This window comes from Arvicola amphibius, chromosome 9, assembly GCF_903992535.2.
Source record: "Arvicola amphibius chromosome 9, mArvAmp1.2, whole genome shotgun sequence".
Classification (NCBI taxonomy): Eukaryota; Metazoa; Chordata; class Mammalia; order Rodentia; family Cricetidae; genus Arvicola; species Arvicola amphibius.
The window spans coordinates 39,657,767-39,678,733 of NC_052055.2; the positions used below are offsets into that span (position 1 = coordinate 39,657,767).

A 20,967-nucleotide genomic window follows, 5' to 3' on the forward strand; every position below is an offset into this window, starting at 1 on the left:
TGGGGCGTGCCAACAGGGGAGGCCCCAGGGACTTTCGTGAGAAGAACTCCAAAAGAAAGAGAAGGAAAGAACACTCATGTGTCTAGAGAATGAACTACGTAGGCGAATGTAGTTTGCTGAAGGAAGTACAAAGACGTCACTATCCCTAAAGGCAAGGTGGTCAGGGGAAGGGACAGGTTGGGGCCAGGATAGAAAGACTTGGCTATGTTTCTGAGCTTAGTGGGAGCCATGGAGGTGGGCAGGGTAAATGTCATGGACAAGACATTCATGATTGGCTGGTGGGTGGACAGGAGGTCATGTGACCACAGCCGGAGCAGAGAAATCAACTAGGAGCCATCACAGCATCCCGCCCCTGGCACGAGAAGAACTGACTTAGATTAGGAGGGGAAGGAAATGTAGGATACAGGCTGTGTGTTGAAAACAGAGAATGGGATCACTTATGGTTTCGATGTGGGTCACTAGAAAAGAACAGAAGCCAAAGGTTTGTTTAAGTTTGGAGTCCTGCTTAGTCCAAAACACCTGTAAACTTGGCCAAGGCCTCGTCTCTCCCTTCATGAATTTCCCTGCTTACCTGCTGGGGAACTGACTTCCTGACTCTCTTAAGTTCCTGGTTTTAAAAGGTTTGGCAGCCTGGAGTAATGTGTAGCCGCAGTTAACTTACCAGCTCCTCTGGGGGCCTTCTGTTTTCTGACCACTGTGGGCCTAGGTCTGTGTTGAATCTATAAAACTAAAACCTGCCATGTGACTAGCTCTCACAGGGCACAGCATGAGCGTGAGAACCACTGTGTGGACCCCTACATGCTGGCTCATTGCTTCAGGAGTACAGGGAGGCTTCAGCAGAAAGGTGATTCTCTGCCCAGCTTTCCTTCAGCCCAGCAAGACCCCTGCAGGAGGAGTTGGTGGTTCCAGAACCAGAGCTGCTGTGTCCCAAACCCAGCAAGCTGAGCTTGTGTGGCCCAGACACACGGCAGGCCTCTAAGTGGCTCGGCTCTGCAAAGATCCATGTATTAAGCCTGTCAGATCTCTAGACACCATGATGCTCACCTAGAATGTCAACACTCAGGAGGTGGAAGCAGGATGATCAGGAGATCAAGGGAATTGTCAGCTACACAGTGAGCTCAAGGCAAGCCTGGGTGACATAAGATAAAACATGGGGCAGGGAGGGGCTGGAGATATGGCTCAATGGTTAAGAGCATTGACTGCTCTTCCAGAGGTCCTGAGTTCAATTCCCAGCAATCATATGGTGGCTCACAAACACCGGTAATAAGATCTGGTGCCAACTTCTATCTGCAGGGACACATGCAGGCAGACCATTGTATACATAATAAATAATTTTTTAAAAAAACACAGGGAGCTAGAGAAAACCAATCAAAGAGTAATTAGAAAGCAATTTCTTTCTTAATTATTTTTATTAATTTTTATTGAGTTCTACATTTTTCTCTGCCCCCCCCCCATCCCCTTCAACCCTCTCCTAAGGTCCCCATGCTCCCAATTTACTCAGGAGATGTCTTTTTCTACTTCCCATGTAGATTAGATCTATATATGTCTCTCTTAGGGTCCTCATTGTTGTCTAGGTTCTCTGGAATTGTGATTTGTAGGCTGGTTTTCTTTGCTTTATGTTTAAAAACCACTTATGAGTGAGTACATGTGATAATTGTCTTTCTGTGTATAGGTTACCTCACTCAAAATGATGTTTTCTAGCTCCATCCATTTGCCTGCAAAATTCAAGCTGTCGTTATTTTTTTCTGCTGTGTAGTACTCCATTGTGTAAATGTACCACATTTTCCTTATCCATTGTTCGGTCAAAGGGCATTTAGGTTGTTTCCAGGTTCTGGCTAAGACAAACAATCCTGCTATGAACATAGTTGAGCACATGTTCTTGTGGTGATTGAGCATCCTTTGGATATATACCCAAAAGTGGTATTACTGGGTCTTGAGGAAGATTGTTTCCTAATTTTCTGAGAAATCACCACACTGACATCCAAAGGGGCTGTACCAGCTTGCATTCCCACTAGCAATGCAGGAGTGCTCCCTTTACCCCACAACCTCTCCAGCATAAGTTCTCATCTGTGTTTATGATCTTGGCCATTCTTACAGGTATAAGATGGAATCTCAGATTTGTTTTGATTTGCTTTTCTCTGATGACTAAAGATGTTGAACATTTCCTTAAGTGTCTTTCAGCCATATTAGATTCCTCTGTTGAGAGTTCTCTGTTTAGGTCTGTACTCCATTTTTTATTGGATTATTTGTTCTTTTGATGACCAATTTCTTGAGTTCTTTGTGTATTTTGGGTATCAACCTCTGTCTGATGTGGGGTTAGTGAAGATCTTTTCCCATTCTGTAGGCTGTCATTTTGTCTTGTTGACCGTGCCCTTTGCTTTATAGAAGCTTTTCAGTTTCTGGAGGTCCCATTTATTAATTGTTTGTCTCAGTGTCTGTGCTGCTGGTGTTATATTTAGGAAGTGGTCTTCTGCTCCAATGCGTTCAAGTGTACTTCCCACTTTCTCTTCTGTAAGGTTCAGTGTGACTGGCTTTATGTTGAGGTCTTTGATCCATTTGGACTTGAGTTTTGTGCATGGTGATAGATGTGGGTCTATTTTCATTCTTCTACATGTTGATATCCAGTTATGCCAGCACCCTTTGTTAAATAAGCTTTTTTTTCCATTTGGTATTTTTTAGAAAGCAATTAATAAAATGGCTAAAATAAATTAGCCCCAAATGATGGTTCCATTTCTGAGCCTCCTCCACTAAACTTATCCATTCCTCAGCCCCACCCAGCATTCTGCCCCCATCCCATCACAGCTCTCCCAGGGATGAGGATCTGGGTTCCTTTCTACTCTGCCTCCCTGCTCCCCTCAATGCCTTTTTTTTTTGAGTCTCCACAATGAAGACTTAGACTCTAGGGTGGCAAGAGCTCAACCAGGATAGAGTGCAGCCAGCTGCGTCTTTCCACAGATGAGCCAAATGCCAAGTGCTCTTCCTCCCCTGTAACAAAATGGCCCAGCTTGGGGAGAAATCAATATGTTGAACGTGCTAGATGACCCTGAGGGATTCGTATCAATAATGATCACCAGAGTCATCGTGGAGCTGCCTCGGTGGGACGCTTGTACCAGCCTGAGGTTCTGACAGCATTTCATCCTGGATGGTACCATCTAGATTTTGACTTCTGATTCCTCAAAGTCCTCTAGAATTCCCCAAGAACATGTCACAGCAAGGGGTGTCATCATAGAGTGCTCAGAAGCAGGGGTTGAACATTTCAAGAACAAAGGGCTATTCGTGGGCTAAAGCATGCCGGGTTTCTTAGCATGAACAGATTAAAGTGAGGACACAGACACAAGCGCAGGGAGGAAGTTTTGCTAACACACCCCTGCTAGCTTCACTTGGAGATTCGTTCCTTCTGTGAGTCCAACCTGAGCATCTGCTGTGCTTTGGGATGGGAGGAGCTCACTCACACTGAAGTAGGGGAGGGGAACCAAAGGAATACAATACATAAACTGCAGAGCCTATTCCTAGAAGCCACGAACATGATGTGCAGAGCCCCATTCAATGAAGTTGCGGATACTTTGTTCAAAATATATCACACATGTGTTTATATACATATAAAGAGTTTCAAGACAGAAACAAACCAAGCACAGGGTTCTAGACACAAGGCCCATGTAATGGTCCATCTCACAAAGCTGCTTGAAGCCAGCCTTGCAAGCCACATAGAGACAAATGTACAGGAAGAAAATAAATGTAAAATATGGGCCTCCTGGGTCTAGAGAGATGGCTCAACAGTTAAGAGAGCTTGCCGAGGACTGGGTTCAGTTCTCAGAACCCACATCTGGAGACTCACAATTGCCTGTAAGTCCTGCTCCAGGATCCACTGCCCTGTTCTGGCCTCTGCAGTCTGCAGGCACACACACACACACACACACACACACCCCAAACACTTTATTTAATGGGCTCCCTTTTCCAGGGAAATGCAGTTAAATACAGGGTAAATGAGGAAGGTCTTAGTAATACTGAATAAATACATCTGAAGGAGAGAAAGGAAGAAATATCATCTGGCAAATCACAAATCAATGATGTCTGAAGAGAGGAACCAGCAGGCACAAAGGTCCTGAGGTAGTGTTTCAGACCAGCACGGAGGCCACTGTGTCTAGAGCGAAGCCAGCAATGCAGGGATGAGCTACAGGGCTTGCAGTGTCAAGGAACAGTCGTGTGAGAAGAATGTTAGTTTTGACTCCACACGAGGTGACAGCCACTGCCACGTGTGTCTAGCCCATTCCTTGCAGGCTGAATGCTGCTAAGGATGGCTATAAAAGACACTCAACACCAAACTGTGAACTTACTCAAAATATTATGAAATTGGTCTTTTTGTAACCCAGTCACACCATTCTCAAGCGCGAACTTTGCAGATGACAACATTGTGTCACAATGTCAAAATGCTGGACACCCCTGCTAAAGGAACTTCCAGAAAGGTGGCCCTGCCTGACTCACGTTTTAGCATTGCTCTGTCACGTCATGGATTAAGAACTGAATGAAGGGGTGTAGGGGAGGAGGGCCGATGGGAAAAGGATAAATTCAGACAGAATGACAAGTCAGGCTGCTGCCACCATCCAGGGGGGGTGGCAGCCATCATAGTGGTACTGGCTGGGGGACACCTCCTAGAAGGGCAGATGCCTGGCTCTACTGACTACTGGGAATCCGGGTGTGAAGTGGGGAGGGAAACGGGGATCCAAGTCTTTCAACCTGATCTGCAGAGAGGAATGGAAATATGGGTTTTCTAGGAAGCAGAGGATGGGAGTAGGGTGCCCATCTGAGATGCCCTCAGAGAGCTGTCAGGTTAGAAGGGAGGGAAGGTCCCCCAAGTATCGCTGAAGTGAGGAGTGTGAGACAAGCCTCTGGGGGACTCTGTAGGACTGGAAGAAAGTCTGAATGGCTTTTCTTTTTTTAATTTTTAAAATTACACTTATTTATTATCGTGTGTGTGTGTGCATAAATGCTCCCGTGCGTGCGTGCGTGCGTGTGTGTGTGTGTGTGTGTGTGTGTGTGTGTGTGTAGCATTGTGTATTTCTGCACATGTGGGCATGCCTTGGCACATGTATTGAAGTTGGTTCTCTCCTTCCACTGGGTGAGCCTCAGAGATAAAACTTGAGTCATCAGGCTTGGAGGTAGACACCCTTACCCTCTAAGTCATCTCTCTGGACCCTTGAATCGTTTGTCTTAGTGAATCTTCTAGTTACATGGACCCCTGAAGACAGAGAGGACCCAATATGGAAAACAGTGTTATGATTAGGATGGGGGAGTTGGAGAAAAGGGACATTTTGGGGACAAAACTTGTTGGGTACCAGAGAGAAAAGGGAAACCATGATCTTCTATTTCCATCTTCAGGGACTTCAGTAGTGCTGTTCACTGACAAGTCAAAAGAAAATCATGCTGTTAGGTCCAGCAAGGGCAGGTGGAGGAGTGCGCACCAGGAGACCCAGAGAGAAGAGGAGAGGCAAGAAGTGGGTAACAGCCTGTGGTTCGAGGCAGAGAGACACACACCTCCTCTGTGTGTGTTTGTCAGGGTGTTCTGAATAAGGGGGTGAAATCTGAGTGGTCTCAGGACAGACAGACTTCTCAGGAGGAACATGGTGAAGGACAGCCATTTATATCATGTTCTGAGAGCAGCCTTTACCTAGTGCCGGCCACGCCACCCAACTCTGAGTGACCCCTTTCACCTGGAAAGATGACCAGCCCCAAGGCTGAGTTTCTCAGTTGCTCAACTTGGAAATTTTCTTTTTCATTTTGTGATAGGCTTGTTGGACACTTGCCACAAATAGGCGGGTGTCTCTTAAAGGCCTGGACTTCTGCCGGGCAAGGGCTTGCAGAATTTCTCAGGCTGAGACCAGGGATGCGCTGGTAGAAGAGCTGGATGAAGCTGTCATGCCATGCAGCTGACGTGTGCCTTCTCTGTGGCCTAATGAGAGGTGTGTGCCACAAAGATTGCTCTCCCGGCTCTTACCTCGTCCAACAAGGATCTTAGGTTTATCTCAGAGCCATCCGCTCACTTAGTGGTTTTTAATCTCCACTGTGTGCCTCAGTTCTGAGGACAGAGCAGGAAGCCACAGTGGGTCCAGTTACTGTGTTTAGTGCATGTATGCGCATGCACGCGCGCGCACACACACACAGATGTCCATACACACACATGCAACTACATCAGGTGCTGACCAATGTCAATGAAACACAAAAAGAGTTGGGAAGATGTGCAACTGGAGGATTAGCTAAACCAGAGAAGAAGGATGGTAACTAAGTCACAGATGCGCAAGGAAAGAGTGGTCAAAATTGAGGGAACAATGTGTGCAAAGGTCCTGAGGCAGAATATCAAACAGAGATCGGTAAGGACCAAGCAGGAAGGCAAAGTGATTGGAAAAAATCCTGGAGTGGATGCCATTGGATTTGCATTGTAAGCGTTCTTTTTGGCTCTGGTGCCAATAATGGGAAGGAAACAAGCAAGAGGGATTAAAAGTGGGTCTTTGAGGAAGTCGCTACCACCATCCAGATGAGAGATAAAGGTGGCTTGGACTAAGGTGATGACGGGAAACAGAAGGCTTTGAAAGCTGAATCAATACTCCCAAACACAGCCAAGTACATGTGAGATCCAGAGGACCGAACATCAAGGCGCACAAGAATCAGTCCGCTGACTCATCACTGGCGGCGTGGTTCATCCACTAGGAACAGAGGCCCTCCACAGCTGCTCAGAGCCAACGGAAACCTGATGGGGATTTGAGAGAACCCCTGCCTGCCCCTGGCAGCAGCCCAGTGCAGCCAGCCTGTGAGAAACTCTAAAACCAGAACCCCCATCCCTCAAGCACACTCATGCATCTCCTCCTTTGTTCGTTATTATATGAGAGAGCTCAGCATGTCAGACACGGTAGGACAACCAGGGCTGCAGCCGGAAATAAGGGGTGAGGGGAAAGGTGGCAGCGAAGTCCGTGATTTGGGAATGCATGGCCTGACTGAGCCTCCGGGCGCCTGTTGGCGATAAGAAAATGGCTGTGTTCCAGGTTTTCACAGAAAACAAGCAAATATCTACCCAACTTTCCAGACTGAAATACGCTTCTTTAATTTAATGGAATACACACACGTGTGCACAGGTGCACGCGCGCGCGCACACACACACACACACACTCTACTGATTTACTGATTGCCAATCCATTTGTCTCCAGATGATTGCTAAGACATGGCTGTAGCAGTGCTGACGGCAGAGGCTCATGTTCTTACCTCACTCGGACTCAACTCATTGTGCAGGCTGCTCATGAGGCTGACGTCATCGTCATCGGAAAGTTGAATTCCAATGCATGTTGTCTTCCGCATGCTGCGGCCAATGTCCTTATTTCAGATTTGAGTTAGGAAACACACTTGCAAGGAAAAGTCGCGTACTGCAGTCAATCATACCTGGTAAATAGAGATTCTCTACTTTAGAAAATGGGTAAATCTAGGGTCAGGAAAAGATGACTCGGTGGGTAAAGTACTTGGTGTGCAGAGACGAGGTCCTGTGTTTGTATCTCTAGCTGAAATCGTGGCATTTGTGCCTGTGACCTCAGCATTGTGGTACGGCAACAGGAGGGTTCCTGCAGCTTGCTGCTCAGCCGGTCTAGTTCCAGGTTCAGCAAGGTCTGTTTCCTAAAACAGTGAGATCGAGAGTGGTCGGGAAGATGGCCGATGCCAACCGCTAGTTCACACACACACAAACTCACTCGTCTGCATGTACACATGTACACATATTCTATAAACAGACCACACACACACACACACACACACACACACACGACTAGAAACACAGACAGTGAAAAGAAGGTGACTATGTGACCATGGCAAGACCTCTCCCAGATGTGACAGTCACTTCACGCAAAATCAAGCCAAGTGAAATTTTCCTTTTGAGACGGAGTTTCACCATGGAGCCCAGGCTGGCCTCGGGTGCATGAAAACCCTGCCTCTCTGACTTCTAGATGCCTGGATCACAAGCAACTCACTGTGTCCAGCTTTTTGGATGGCCTTTTCTTTTCTGAGAAGCCCAATGTGTAACTTTAAAATTTTTAAATAATATCTTTGAGATTTTAAAGGAATTATATCATTCCCCCTTTCCCTTTCTGCTCACCAAACCCTCCCATGTGACCCCCCTGGCTCTCTTTCAAACTCATGGCCTCTTTTTCTTCAATTGTTTATGTATACACAAACACAGTGTGTATAAAGTTGCTTGTATGTGTGTATGTTTTCAGGGTGACCGTTGGTACTGGATAACTGGCTGTGCTCTTCCCTAGGGAAGACGGTTTCTTCTGCTTTCGGGATTCCTTAGCTGCCTGTAGTTCTTTGTCTGGGCTTGAGGCCTCATGAGCTCTGTCCTGTCCGTGCCCTATCATGGTCCTCGTTCAGCTCATGTGTAGGCAGTCATGTTGGTGAAACTTCATGGGTGCAGCATGACAAGAGCACATGATCCTCCCAGCAAACTCCCTGTGCCTCCGGCTCTCACGATCTTCCCTCCCCTTCTTCTGCAGTGGGGTCTGAGGTGCAGGAGTTATGTGGTAGAAGCATCAGCCCAACATGTAACTTTACCCACTAGAGTTTACATCGTCCCCACTGGGCCGGCTGGGTTTATGTCAACTTGACACAAGCTAGAGTTACCGGAGAGGAGGAAGCCTCAACTGAGAGAATGGCTCCATACGTCAGGCTGTGCATAGGCTGTGAGGTGTTTTCTTAGTTAGTGACAGATATGGGAGGGCCCAGTCTACTGTGGGAGGTGCTATCCCTGGCTGGTGGTCCTGATATATATGTGTGTGTGTGTGTGTGTGTGTGTGTGTGTGTGTGTGTGTGTGTGTGTGTGTATGTATATATATATATATATATATATATATATATATATATATATATGATGAGAAGCCATGGGGTGGAAGTCAGTAAATAGCACCCATAGCACCCCCCCCATGGCTTCTGCATCAGCTTCTGCCTCCAGGTTACTACCCTGTTTGAGTTCCTGCTCTGACTTCCTTCGATAACAACAGCGCTGTGGAAGTATAAGTCATATAAACCCTTTGCTCCCTAATTTGCTTGTTGACCATAGTGTTTCTTTGCAGTAATAGAAATCCTAAGACCCTAACCTTAACCTGCCTTCCTTTATTTCTGCCTCAAACTTTGAATTTTTTTAGCCTAATGTTGCTAAATTATTAGGAAACATTGAGAGAGAAGTTATACTCACAAGAGCTTCCTCTATGCAGGACATTCGGTGCTGAAATGCATTCTGGGCCTTTTTAAGTGGGGACACAATGTTGCTCTTACGCTTCTCTCCACATTTGTCTGTGGAAATGGAAATTCTGTGAGCTCAAAAAGAGCAAGGATGAGAAAGGAACCCCACACATAACTTTCCTTACAAGCTTCGTGCTCCACTGGAGACATGGTGGCTCCACAGAGTAGCTTAAAACTCACAAAGTGTCTTCTTAAATCAAAGCCTTATCCCCCATCACCACCATCAAGGGGGAAAATAGAGTCCCCTCTACCCCTAGCCAATGCAGACACTTTGAAGACAAATATAATAAACACATAGAACAATAGTACAGGGCTCATGTTCCCATAGAAACTTTCACTAGAAGATTCTCAGGTGTTTTGTAAACAATGGTAAATTAGACTCCTGACATCTCCCAAGGAGGCCAAGAAATGCAGAGACACTGGCATATGCTCACCTCTGGGGTCCCTTACGGCTATTTAGAAACCAAACAGCACACAGGACCTGGGACCTTAGACCACAAGGGAAGCCCTCAGGATTCTAAGAAGCAACAGAAAACTGGATGTGGGGCAGGCTTCTGTCTTGACATGTGGATGTGATAGGAAGGGAGAAGAGAAAGGTTTTTTTTCCTGTCATCAGTCATCACTGCTCCCCTAGGGCTCAGTCTATCCACGGCATGGCATAGCTCCACCAGGCTTGTTGTCATCCTAGAGATAACCCCATTACCAAGCAACTGTGCCTCAAGGAATGTAGCCAGGTTTTTACACACACACACACACACACACACACAGAGAGAGAGAGAGAGAGAGAGAGAGAGAGAGAGAGAGAGAGAGGAGAGAGGAGAGAGATCCAGGCACTGCTAAGATTATAAGAGGTTACGGTAACTCAGTTTATCTTTGCAGCAACTCTTTTGGGAACCAATACTATTATTGTAATTGATAGTATCATTATCACCATCATCACCATCATTATAATTTTACAAGTGAGGACAGGGGGAATAGAAGGCTTAAGAAATATTTTCAGGACAGATATGATGGCACAGTCCTTTAATCACAGCACTCAGAAGACAGAAATAGGCAGATCTCTGTGAGTTCAAGGCCAGCCTGGTCTACATAGTGAGTTCCAAGTCAATTAAGACTGCATAGTGAGATTCTACCAGAAAGACAGGTCAGGGGAGGAAAGAAGAAGGAGAGAGGGGGTGCCCAGAGTCAGAGTCACCCGGCTACCTCTTAGGGTTGACATTACAGGGCAGGGCAGTGAACTTGAACACTTGCAAGCTGACCACAGTTCTTCCATCTGCTTCCCAGGAGCTGTGCACCCGGGGCCAGCACCTAGGCCTGCTTCAGCACCGTGGACAGCGTCCTCTGGGCCACTCTTAGGCAACCCAGGGGTTCTGGAAGACCAGGAGCTTCCATCTGGCTTCCATCTGGCTGGGCCCAGGAGCAGGCAGGGGTCAACTGGACCTATTTGTTCCTTCTTCCCTTACTAGGATCAAGCTTTTGTGGGCAAGAACTAACTGCAGTGCTTTCAGGCCAAGAGACCAGGTCAACTCCAGCCTGGGACCCATAGGTTTCACTTTTCTTGTTCTCAGGCGAGCACTTCAGGTGCCTTGGGCCTCAAAGCTAATGGATTCCAAACTTGCCTTCAGTTTCTCCATTGCATGTGAGCCTGCTGCTCCCTTTTAAGCAGCTTCCCTCAGATTCTCTTCCATGGCAATCAGGCCTTTGCCAAGGGCCACTATATGCCTTTCTGACTGTCCTGTAAGAGAGGTACTGTGTGGTCTGGGGATCTTGGACAAGGTTCTTAAGTTTTTTTAACACCTCATTTTTTTTAGTCTGTGCAATGGATGGAAACTGAATGGTGACATTATCCTGAGGCTTAAATAAAGCCATATGATTAGAGAACATGTTTTACTGAGGAGGAAAATAGGGTGCAGAGCTGTACCGGTACATGCATGCATACACACACACACACACACACACACACTACCGTGGATGCTTCCTACCCAGTTCCCAAACAGTGAAAGTAACTGTACAAGCCACTGGCCTCCTGCTGGTGTTTGTTTCTCCTCTAGTCTCGACCTTCCTCTCTGATTGACGCTCTTCGATTGTGACTCCCTGTGATTTTTTATTGTTTATGTCACGAAAGATCACTGTGTGTGATGGACGGCGAGACATAGATCATTAGAATCTAGGAAGCCGAGCCGAGCAAGCTTTGTCTATTTCGTTTGTTGCTGTGTCCCCAAAAGACTAGGACAGCATAAAGTGTGAGCGAAGGGATCGTGAAACAGTTGTTGTGATGCTTAAAAGATTGGTAGGCAGACAGATGATTGACAGCTGATAGAAAGATAAAGGATGGGTAGATGATGACTGTCGAGGGAAGAAAGGGTGGGAGGCGAGAAGGAAGGAAGAAGCAGACGAAGGGAGGCAGATGGAAGAGGGTGAAGGAAGAAGATCAAGGGAGGAAAGAAAGAAGGAAGGAAGGATGGATGAAGGAAGAATGAAGGAAGAGAAAGAGGAAAGCATGGGGAGCTACAGGAAGACAAGAGGACAGGAGGGAGGGAGGAAGGGAAGGAAGGAGGGTGGGAGGAAGGGAGGGAAGGAGGGAGGGAGGGAGGGAGGGAGGGAGGGAGGGAGGGAGGGAGGGAGGGAGGGAGGACAGGAAAATAGAGAGGAGAAAGTCCTCTCTTGTCAACTCTCCTATCTCCCAGGTGGCTCTTCAAAGCTCAGGAGACATCTGTTCTCACCTATGTCTGTCTCTTACTGGTGTTCAGAGGGGCCCTGTGTTGAGAGAACTGCACAGCTTTACTCTAGTAATGGCTGCCACCACGCTGCTAGTCATCCGGGATCACAGGAGCCCTTGCCAGATCATCAGGCTGAAGATATCTTGGTGACCATCCTCCTGGAAGTGTGGACTGCCTTTTCCCTTCTGTCTGTGTACAGAAGACGGAGCAGGGTAGGCTCAAGATGACCACCTCGAGATCACAGCCCTAAAGGGCGAGCAGACATTTGCCAGTTCGGTGCAAACCACAGTAGTATAGTCCCTGAAAAGCCACGCCCCTTCTAGCTCTGGAACCCAGCCTGCCACAATCTGACAGGAGGTTCCCCTGGGAAGTCTGGATCCTTCCCTGGGCCACAGCAGAGGCTCCAACACTGCTAGTCAATCGTGAAAAATTATTCGGCAATATAAATGCACTGGGTGAGAATGGGGGGAGACATGTTCGAATCCCCCATCCCTGGCAGAGCAGCAAGTCCCCCAACCCTCACCAGCTGAGTGCAGACTTACGCTTTTCAACCATCCAACCCAGGCCTTTGATTTTAGGGAGGCAGGCGCTCCTGTCTCCCCGGGCCCCCTGGGTGTGTCAGCCTTGGACTCGAGACTTTAACACCCTCCCTGCTTGGACTGAGCTTCCCTTCCGGTTTCTGGAGGGAATCCAGTCTGGGCTCTTCTTTGTCTCAGCAGGTGTGGTACAAACAGCAATCGCAGCCAGGCAGGGAGCGCTTGTATTTCTCCCTCTTCAGGAGCTTTTCCAGGTCTCGTCTTCTTATGAGAAGCTTGCCTTGGAAGCCTCCCTGGGAATAAGCAGGCGTTTTCTGAATGCCTCTAAAGATTAAGCCAATGAAATAAAAATTCATTTCTGAGACATAAACTAAATGGCCGGGCTTTTCCGTGGAGATGCTGGCGCTGTGGCAGAGGCGCAGCGGCCCTCTGGTTGACAGGAATTTGCCGCAGCGAGCCAGGCAGTCCCAAAGCTAGGCGATAGACAAGACATCATCAAATACCGCATCTGAATTCTGTTCGTATTATAAGAATGAAAAGGGTAATGTAATTCAATTGGCTGGAGAATCGGCACATACTGAGACATAAACAGAGCTGGCCAGAGGCAAAATTGCTTAGCAAGTGAAGACAGGGCTCCTGGTTTGCTTCGTTCAGGCTCTCAGCGATGCCCTTTTCCCGGAGTCTGGTGTGAATTTAACTTTTGTTTTAAATTGTGTGTGTGTGTGTGTGTGTGTGTGTGTGTGTGTGTGTGTGTGTGTGTGCATGCGTGCGTGTGCCTGTGTCTGTATGCTATTGTGAGCATGTGGGGGCGGGAGTCTTTGGAGGCTCGAGGCATCAGACCCCTTAAAATTGGAGTCAAAGGTGGTTGCTATGAACCACCCAATGTGGAAACTGGAAATTGAACTTGGATCCGCCACCAAAGCAGTAGGCAGTCTTAATCGCGCCTAAGCTATCTCTACAGCCTCTGGTATGGATTTAAATCGGCATGCTACCCTTCCCAAAGGAGGGTGCTTTTTAAACACATACCAGATTTGATACTGAAGGCACTAAGAACTTACATATAGAGTTGGTAAGATGGCTCCATCAACAAGGTTCTTTCCCCACAAGCATGAGGCCCTGAATTTGATCTCAAGGACCAGCATAACAATTTTGGGTGTGGTGGTGTGTGCTCGTAATTCCAGAGCTGGGGAGACAGAGACTTGCAGGTACCTTGTGCTTGATGGCCAGTCAGGTTAGCTTCCTTAGCACGTTCAAGGCCAGTAAGAGATCTTGTCTCACAAATAGGTGGACAACAAAACCCAACATCAACTCCAGGTCTCCGCACCCATGTGCACACACATGCACATACACCCACATAAATCGTCATACATACACATAAGTTTTTAAAAGAAAAACTCACATCTATCAAGCACCTACCATGAAGCAGCACCTCTTCATAAATATAGTCAGTCTTAAATACAAATAATACAATTTTTCATTCTTTCAAATTATTGTCTACTATGTGAATGTACAACTGTAATTTCTGCACTTGGAAATAAGTAAATAAGCCTTGGGAACTATCTATGAGAAAGATAAGAAAGATATTGCAGGGCAGCAGAATAGCAGCAAACGTGAAGGTCCTGGGAACTTGGTATGTTTTGAGAAGAATGAAGGAAAAAGGAAAAAGATGTAGGAGAGAAATAGAGATGTGCACAAAGCAAGAGAAGGGAGGCTCATGGACTGGGTGGGTTGCCACGCTGGAAATAAAACTAAACATCAGAGTGAGCTTGGGAAACCCGAGCAAACAAGCCATGCTTCTCTGGCATTCAGACATGTTGGTGCTGCTACTGTGTAGGTGTAACTCTGTGGGGGTGTGTTTATGACCCTACCCTGAAGATGGGGAAACTGAGGCAAAGAAAGGAGACACAGTTACCAAGGGCAATGGAGCCCCACAAGCTACCTGCTGCAGAGCGCTGGCTGTCTCGGATATCACAGGCTTGTGTGTCTCCACATAATGAAAATCCCTGCTCTGCATCTAGGAAACAGCTGCAGGGAGGGTTTTCAGAGGTGGGAATCTCTTGGTCCTTCCTTTGGGAGTAGTCTAAGAGGGAACAAGAATAGGCAGTCCTCACTAGCTCTTCCATGGGTGCTATGGTGTTCTATCTTCTCCCACACAACCTGCGCCTATTCTCAGACCAGCCCATTGGAAGCTGCTGCTGGCATTCTGTCCGACACGTGACAGCAGGTGCAGCTGTGTACTCAGGTCCCTGTGTGGACCTGGGTTGTGGCCCCCAGCATTTGAGTTCCTAGAGTTCCTCCTTCCTCTTGGGTTTGCTCCATCTGTTTACCTGAGATATGGAACTGGGGTCTGCAGACTGGAGCTCACATGGTTGGCGCCTATTTAAACTGCCTTTGGACATAAACTCAGGGGTACCTCAGGGTACTGCGGTGGGTCCATGCAGAGACTGCACCTCTCTCAAGAGTGCTGCAAGGGGCTTCCCAGACAGGGTGGAAGTCAGCTGAAGTGACCTTAGGCTACCCATCTCTCACTGAGGAGCTAACAAAACCCCAATGTGGACTTTAGCCTTGACTACTTGTGCTGGAAGTGTCCCTGGTATGGGGAGAGATTGACCAGGCTGTAGAAAAAAGAATAAAAAACACTAGCTCCAATCCCACATGATGGATGAGAGATGTTCCCAGCCCTCCTTCATCATCTCCAGCCTGAGGGGAAAGAGGTCCCTAGAAGCCTATATAGAAAGGGCAAGGTTGGAAACAGGGTAGAGAATAAGAAAGAAGAGCAGATGGAGGAGGGGTATGGTCACCCAGGCATGAATGGAAATAGGAAGGTGGCATGCATCCCTTAAGGAAGAGGCAAAATTGAGGGCTGCTAAGAGATGCTACAGGATCAGGACCACCACAGGTCCTTCACTGTTCTCAGGCTCACCCACCTAACCTGCCTACCTCAGCAGTACATACTCAGTTGCAAGAGCTGGTGACCTTTCCCACCTCAGTAGAATTGTTCTGCTTCACTCTGTATCCCACCTGATCAAGAGCATCCTGCAGCGGCCACAGTAGCCTCTTCTCTACTGTGAACTCTGCCCTTAGATTCTGTTTTGCACAGCTTACATAAGGTTGGCCATGCAAACTTGATGTTGAGGTGGTTTGAATGAGGATGGCACCATAGGCTTGTTGATTTGAATGTTTGGTTCCCAGTTTGGGGAAAGATTAGGAGGTGTGGCCTTGTTGGAGGAGGTGTGTCAGTGGGTGAAGTTTCAAAGGCCCAGTCTTCTTCTTCTTCTTCTTCTTCTTCTTCTTCTTCTTCTTCTTCTTCTTCTTCTTCTTCTTCTTCTTCTTCTTCTTCTTCTCCTCCTCCTCCTCCTCCTCCTCCTCCTCCTCCTCATCGTCCTCCTCTCTCTCTCTCTCTCTCTCTCTCTCTCTCTCTCTCCCTCCCTCCCGAACTTTTGGATAAGATGTGAGCTCTCAGCTACTGCTCCAGCACCATGTCTGCCTGCTGCCATTCTCCCCACCATGATAGTCATGGACTCACCCTCTGAAACTGTAAGCCAGCCCCCAATTTAATGCTTTCTTCTATAAACTGCCTTGGTCATGGTGTCTCTTCAAAGAAATAGAACAGTGACTAAGACAAAGATGTCATCATTCCCATTTTGTGCATGAGATGACCAGAGAAGGGAAGTGACTAGCCCACTGTCACACAGCTCTATAATCACAAGGTCTGTGGGCCAAATTTGGAAACTCTTGACCTGGAAATAGAAGCTCAGTCTCTTGACCTTAGGTGCTTCCCTATCTACTCTACCCATACTGAGCTGCCGGGGGTGCTGGCACATTCTTCTCAGCCACTTTTTACATCTTCAACAACACCCAGTTGGTGCTTAGTAAATATTGATGGAAATGACTCAGGGGTGAATAAATGGAAAACTGCATTAGGAGGAACTGGAGTCTATAAATATGCTCGTGGGCACCACATTGCCAGGGCTGATGCTGACAATCCTGGGGAACCAAGCTTTCATTCAAAAATCTTTTAAAATGCTTATTGAAAAATCTGCCACATGCCAAGCAGGGGGTGAGGAGCTGGAGATGCCACGAGGAGCAGAGCCTTGCTGTCCCCTGATCTTGAGGAGTTACAGAAAAGGAAGACCAAAAGCCAACAGCAGCAAGACTGCTTGCAAAGAAAAAGACATCAGGAGATTATCAAAAAGTGACCAGGGCTGGAGGCAGAGCCCAAAAGTGCCAGCAAGTGCCAAGGCCTGGAATCCACCTCTAGCACCAAAGGAGAAAGGAGAGGGGGGATATGAGGAAGAGCTGGTGAGGAAGAGGGGGAAGAAGGGAATGGATGAGAGGAGGAAGAGCAGGTGGGAGAGGAGGAAACAGCAGGAAGAAGAAGGTGAAGGATGAGGAAGAAAAGGCAGAGGAAGGGATTGGAGGGGGATGAAGGCACAATATGGATTTTGAGAGAAAAGGTATGATTGGATGGTAAGGTCCAGGGACATGTGTGTGTGTGTGTGTGTGTGTGTCTGTTTGTCTGTGTCTGTGTGTGTGTGTCTGTGTGTCTGTGTGTGTCTGTGTGTCTGTCTGTGTGTCTGTGTGTGTCAGTGTGTGTCTGTGCGTGTGCATGAGTACACACTTACACTCTCCACAGCATGTGTGCAGAAGTCAAAGACAAACTCTGTGAGCAAACTACTTCCGCCTTTACATGGGTTCCAGGGATCGAACTCAGGTCACCAGGCTGTGAGACAGGTGCCTTTAACCACCAAATCATCTCGCTGATCCACAGAAACAGTCTTCAAATAAAAAAACTATCTTAAATTGAGTAGAAGTCACCAGGCATAAATTTGGGAGAAAGCATTTGGGGCAGGAGGACTGTCATATGCTATGTTGAAGCCTTAAGAGGAACAAGAGCTTGGCACCTTCCAATGGCTACCATAAAAACAGTGTGGCCAGCCGGGAAGTGGTGGCGCACGCCTTTAATCCCAGCATTTGGGAGGCAGAGGAAGGAGGATCTCTGTGAGTTCGAGACCAGCCTGGTCTACAAGAGCTAGCTCCAGGACAGGCTCTAAAGCTGCAGAGAAACCCTGTCTCGAAAAACCAAAAAAAAAAAAAAAAAAAAAAAAAAAAAAAAAAAAAAAAAAAAAAAAAAAAAAACAGTGTGGCCAGACCAGAGTGGGGAGATGGGAAGAAGTAAAGGAGGGGTTAGGGCCCAACAAACACAGAGCATTGTTGTGTTTGGGGGTCCAAGCCTAATTCAGCGGGAGGCCTTTGAAAGATAGAAGGCAGGGAGATGAGCCATTTCGGTCTCTTCCTGTTGAGCGGACAATGAGAAGACATGGCAGATGCTGGAGGAGGCAGAGCCTCCTGATTCCAACCTTCTCAAGTCTCCCAGATGGAGCCACTGAGATCTGAGATCTCTCCTGCAAGCAGGCTATTGAACAGGCAATACATCGCTTCCCCAGGGAGGAAAGACTGTGTGGATGTGTCAGGTGGGTATGATCTCAATCTCCCACCCACCTTTATTGGTAATATGATTTGAGGCAGGTCACCCACCCTCATCAGGAACATAAATACAGTAGAGCCCTCCCAGAGAGGTGGTTATCAAACAGGCCATGCACGGAGCTGAAACACTCCCAAGCAAGCCACTCTCCCTCAGTCACCTCCAGATACAGTCTGACCTTCCTCTGCCTCCTGAGTTCTGAACTCTGTGGTGTCAGAAAACACTTTCAAGAAAAAAGAACTTGGTTGGGGAGATGACTCACTTGGTAAAGTGCTTACCACGCAAGCATAAGAATCTGAGTTCTAACCCTAGCACCCACACACAGAAAGGTACAACGCTGGGGAGATGGCGACAAGAGGATCCCTGGAGCTCGCTGGCCGGTCAGTCAAGCTGAAGCAGGAGCTCTAGGCCAGTAGCTGACCCTACCTCAAAAAAATAACGTAAAGAACAATAAGGAAGACATTCAACATTGGCCTTTGGCCTTTACATGCATGGGTACACCTATGCATGCATTCCTCCAGGACACGTGTGCACGAACACACATGTGCACACAAACACACTCACATGCACACACGAAATAAATTCCTCTCACGTTCTGTGTGCCAAGGGAAAAGTGTGCATAGCCCCCACCACCTACCAGTCTTATGCCACAAATATCCTGTGCCACCTACTAGAGGCTCTAGTCACTTTAGCAGTATCTCAATTGCCAGTCCCTGGGCACCTTTGGGCACAGAGCCAAATCAGTGGGTCGCTATTGTTTTCCTGAGACAGTGAAAACACAAAACACAAGTCAATTACTTAGCCCTAATAAGAGCTTCTTATCACGTGACAGAAGCCGCTGAGCCTGAGATGAGCTCAACCTTAAGGCCACCCAGGCTGCCTCCCGAGACAGGTGCTCCAACAGCCAGGAGGTGCCACATGAGCCCTGGCACCGGAGCCTCACACAACAGATGTTACCACCTTCAGCGCTGGCCAGATCAAGATAGTAACACCCTGGACATTAATCCCTGGATCCTTTCCAGACAGCAGGGACTGGCTATGTGCTCTGCTGTTAATGGCATGGGTCCTCTAGAGGGGTTGTGGAAGGGTCTTAAATCCCAGTCCCAACTTCTCCCCACGCCTATTCAAGACCTGAGATTTTTTTCCAGTCTTTCATCCTTGAGAATGCCTGCCCTTGTCACTAAGACTTGCTGTTACAACCGAAACCCAGAAAATGAAATGTCTTACTCAAGGAACTAAAACACAGCAGCAGGAGTCAATTGAATACAAATGTACTCGGAGCTTGGGGTCTCATTAAGTACATGCTAAGCTCCACAAGAGTCAGAGAGTCAGCACAGCCATAAATGACTGGTCTCCATTCAAATTCCGTATGCCAGCTGTGACCTGCACCCCAACACCTCATGTTCAAAGGTGGAGTGCCCAGTTTGCACTACAGGGAACTGAGGTGTGCTAATGTCTGGCTCCTCTATGTACAAAACACCTCAAATTACCTTTTCTCCTCTGCTCAGACTGGGTAAGCTGGTCCCCCAGGAGACTGGCTAGCCTGCAGATGGTGGAAGGCTTCTCTGGGGCAGCTGAGTTAATAGAGAAACAGAAGAGTTAATGGAGAAAAGGAGGTGTGAACCTGGCAGAGTTCTGGTGTCTATGGAGGGGGAGGAAGGTGCTCGGAGAGGACAATGGAGGGCACAGTGGTACCCCGGCATGTGAGCCGTGAGGAAGGGAGGGTTGGGGAACAGCATGGGTTGAGAGCAGATCGAGGTTGGGGCAGAGAGCCAGCTTGTAAGTTCGGGTCTTTCTATCTAGAAGTCATGAAACCGCCACTGGGAGACTGAGAGGGGAGGAGCATTGGGAGTGAAGGGGTCAGATTTGGTCTTGACCGTCCTAGAGAGGATCCTGAGAGCAGGAGGGTCCCAGCTGACAGTTTAGCTACTGTGGCAGCGTGAGAAAGTGGCAGCAGAGACCAGGGAGGTAGTCCCTGGGATAAAGAGGGAAAATGTAAAGGTGTGTGGGGTCTGGTGGGCTGGACACGGGAAGGAAGGAAAGTGAGAAAGACTCTTCCAGTCCTGACTGACACTGGAATGAGGAGGCAGACGTCAGGAGAGGACTTTGGGGGATGAGGGAGAGTAAGGAAGTCACTATTGTCATCTTGTCTAGGATCACCTAGGAGAGAAACCGCAGCTCATGCCTGCGAGGGGAGTTCTAGATGGCATTAACTGACATGGGGAGCCCCACCTTAACTGTGGGTGTGTTCTTCCATGGGCTGGACTGAATTAGAAGGAAGCTGAGCATCCGGTCATCACTGTACTCCTGGACAGTAGATGTAACACAACAAACTTGCCCTCTGTTATGGACTGTGCTCTCAGACTATAAGCCAAAATGAACTCACCCTTCCTGAAGTTGCCTTGGTTGGACTATGCAGTCACAGCAGTGAGAAAAGTAATTGATACATAATGGCACACGCCTTTAACAGCACCCGGGAGGCAGAGGCAGGCAGATCTCTGTGAACTTGAGACCAACCTGGTCTACACAGGAAGTTTCAATATAGCCAGGGCTACGCAGTGAGACTCTGTCTCAAAGAGAAAATCTTAAAAGTGAATTCAGAGGGGAACATGGTCACGCAATATGGATACCAGCCCAGGTTTAGGATGCCCGAGAGGCCTCTGCTACAGTCAGGTAGACACCCTATGGGACAAAGAGCTATGGGGTGGAGTTGTAGAAGGTGGGGATATGGCTATGAATAAGAGGGTCAGCCATTGGTACGACCATGATGAAGTTGGGGAACTGCCTCAGCCCAGTGAGGTTTGTTAGGAACATGTCCCGTCAAAGGGAGAGACCACAATTCACTTAGACACCCTCTCGCCATTGGCTGTCTGAGTTACTTCTGTCTTTTGACATTATAAAATAGTTCAATAATGAGCATCTTTGTCCCGTTTATAGCCTTTTCCTTATTCTAGGT

The 20,967-nt window shown here is 47.8% G+C and overlaps 1 protein-coding gene across 2 annotated transcripts in view; it reads left to right on the plus strand.

The window, feature by feature from the left end:
* Cacng2 (calcium voltage-gated channel auxiliary subunit gamma 2) overlaps positions 1–20,967 on the plus strand; it is a 123,886-nt gene that overhangs the window by 44,388 nt on the left and 58,531 nt on the right. Inside the window, exons 4-5 of one of the 2 annotated variants that reach the window (XM_038343615.1) lie at positions 8,999–9,033; positions 15,472–15,484. In XM_038343615.1, coding sequence (XP_038199543.1) covers positions 8,999–9,033; positions 15,472–15,484 — 48 coding nt within the window. Of the gene's footprint in view, positions 1–8,998; positions 9,034–15,471; positions 15,485–20,655; positions 20,680–20,967 lie in introns of both variants that reach the window. The other variant, XM_038343614.1, reaches the window with a different exon arrangement.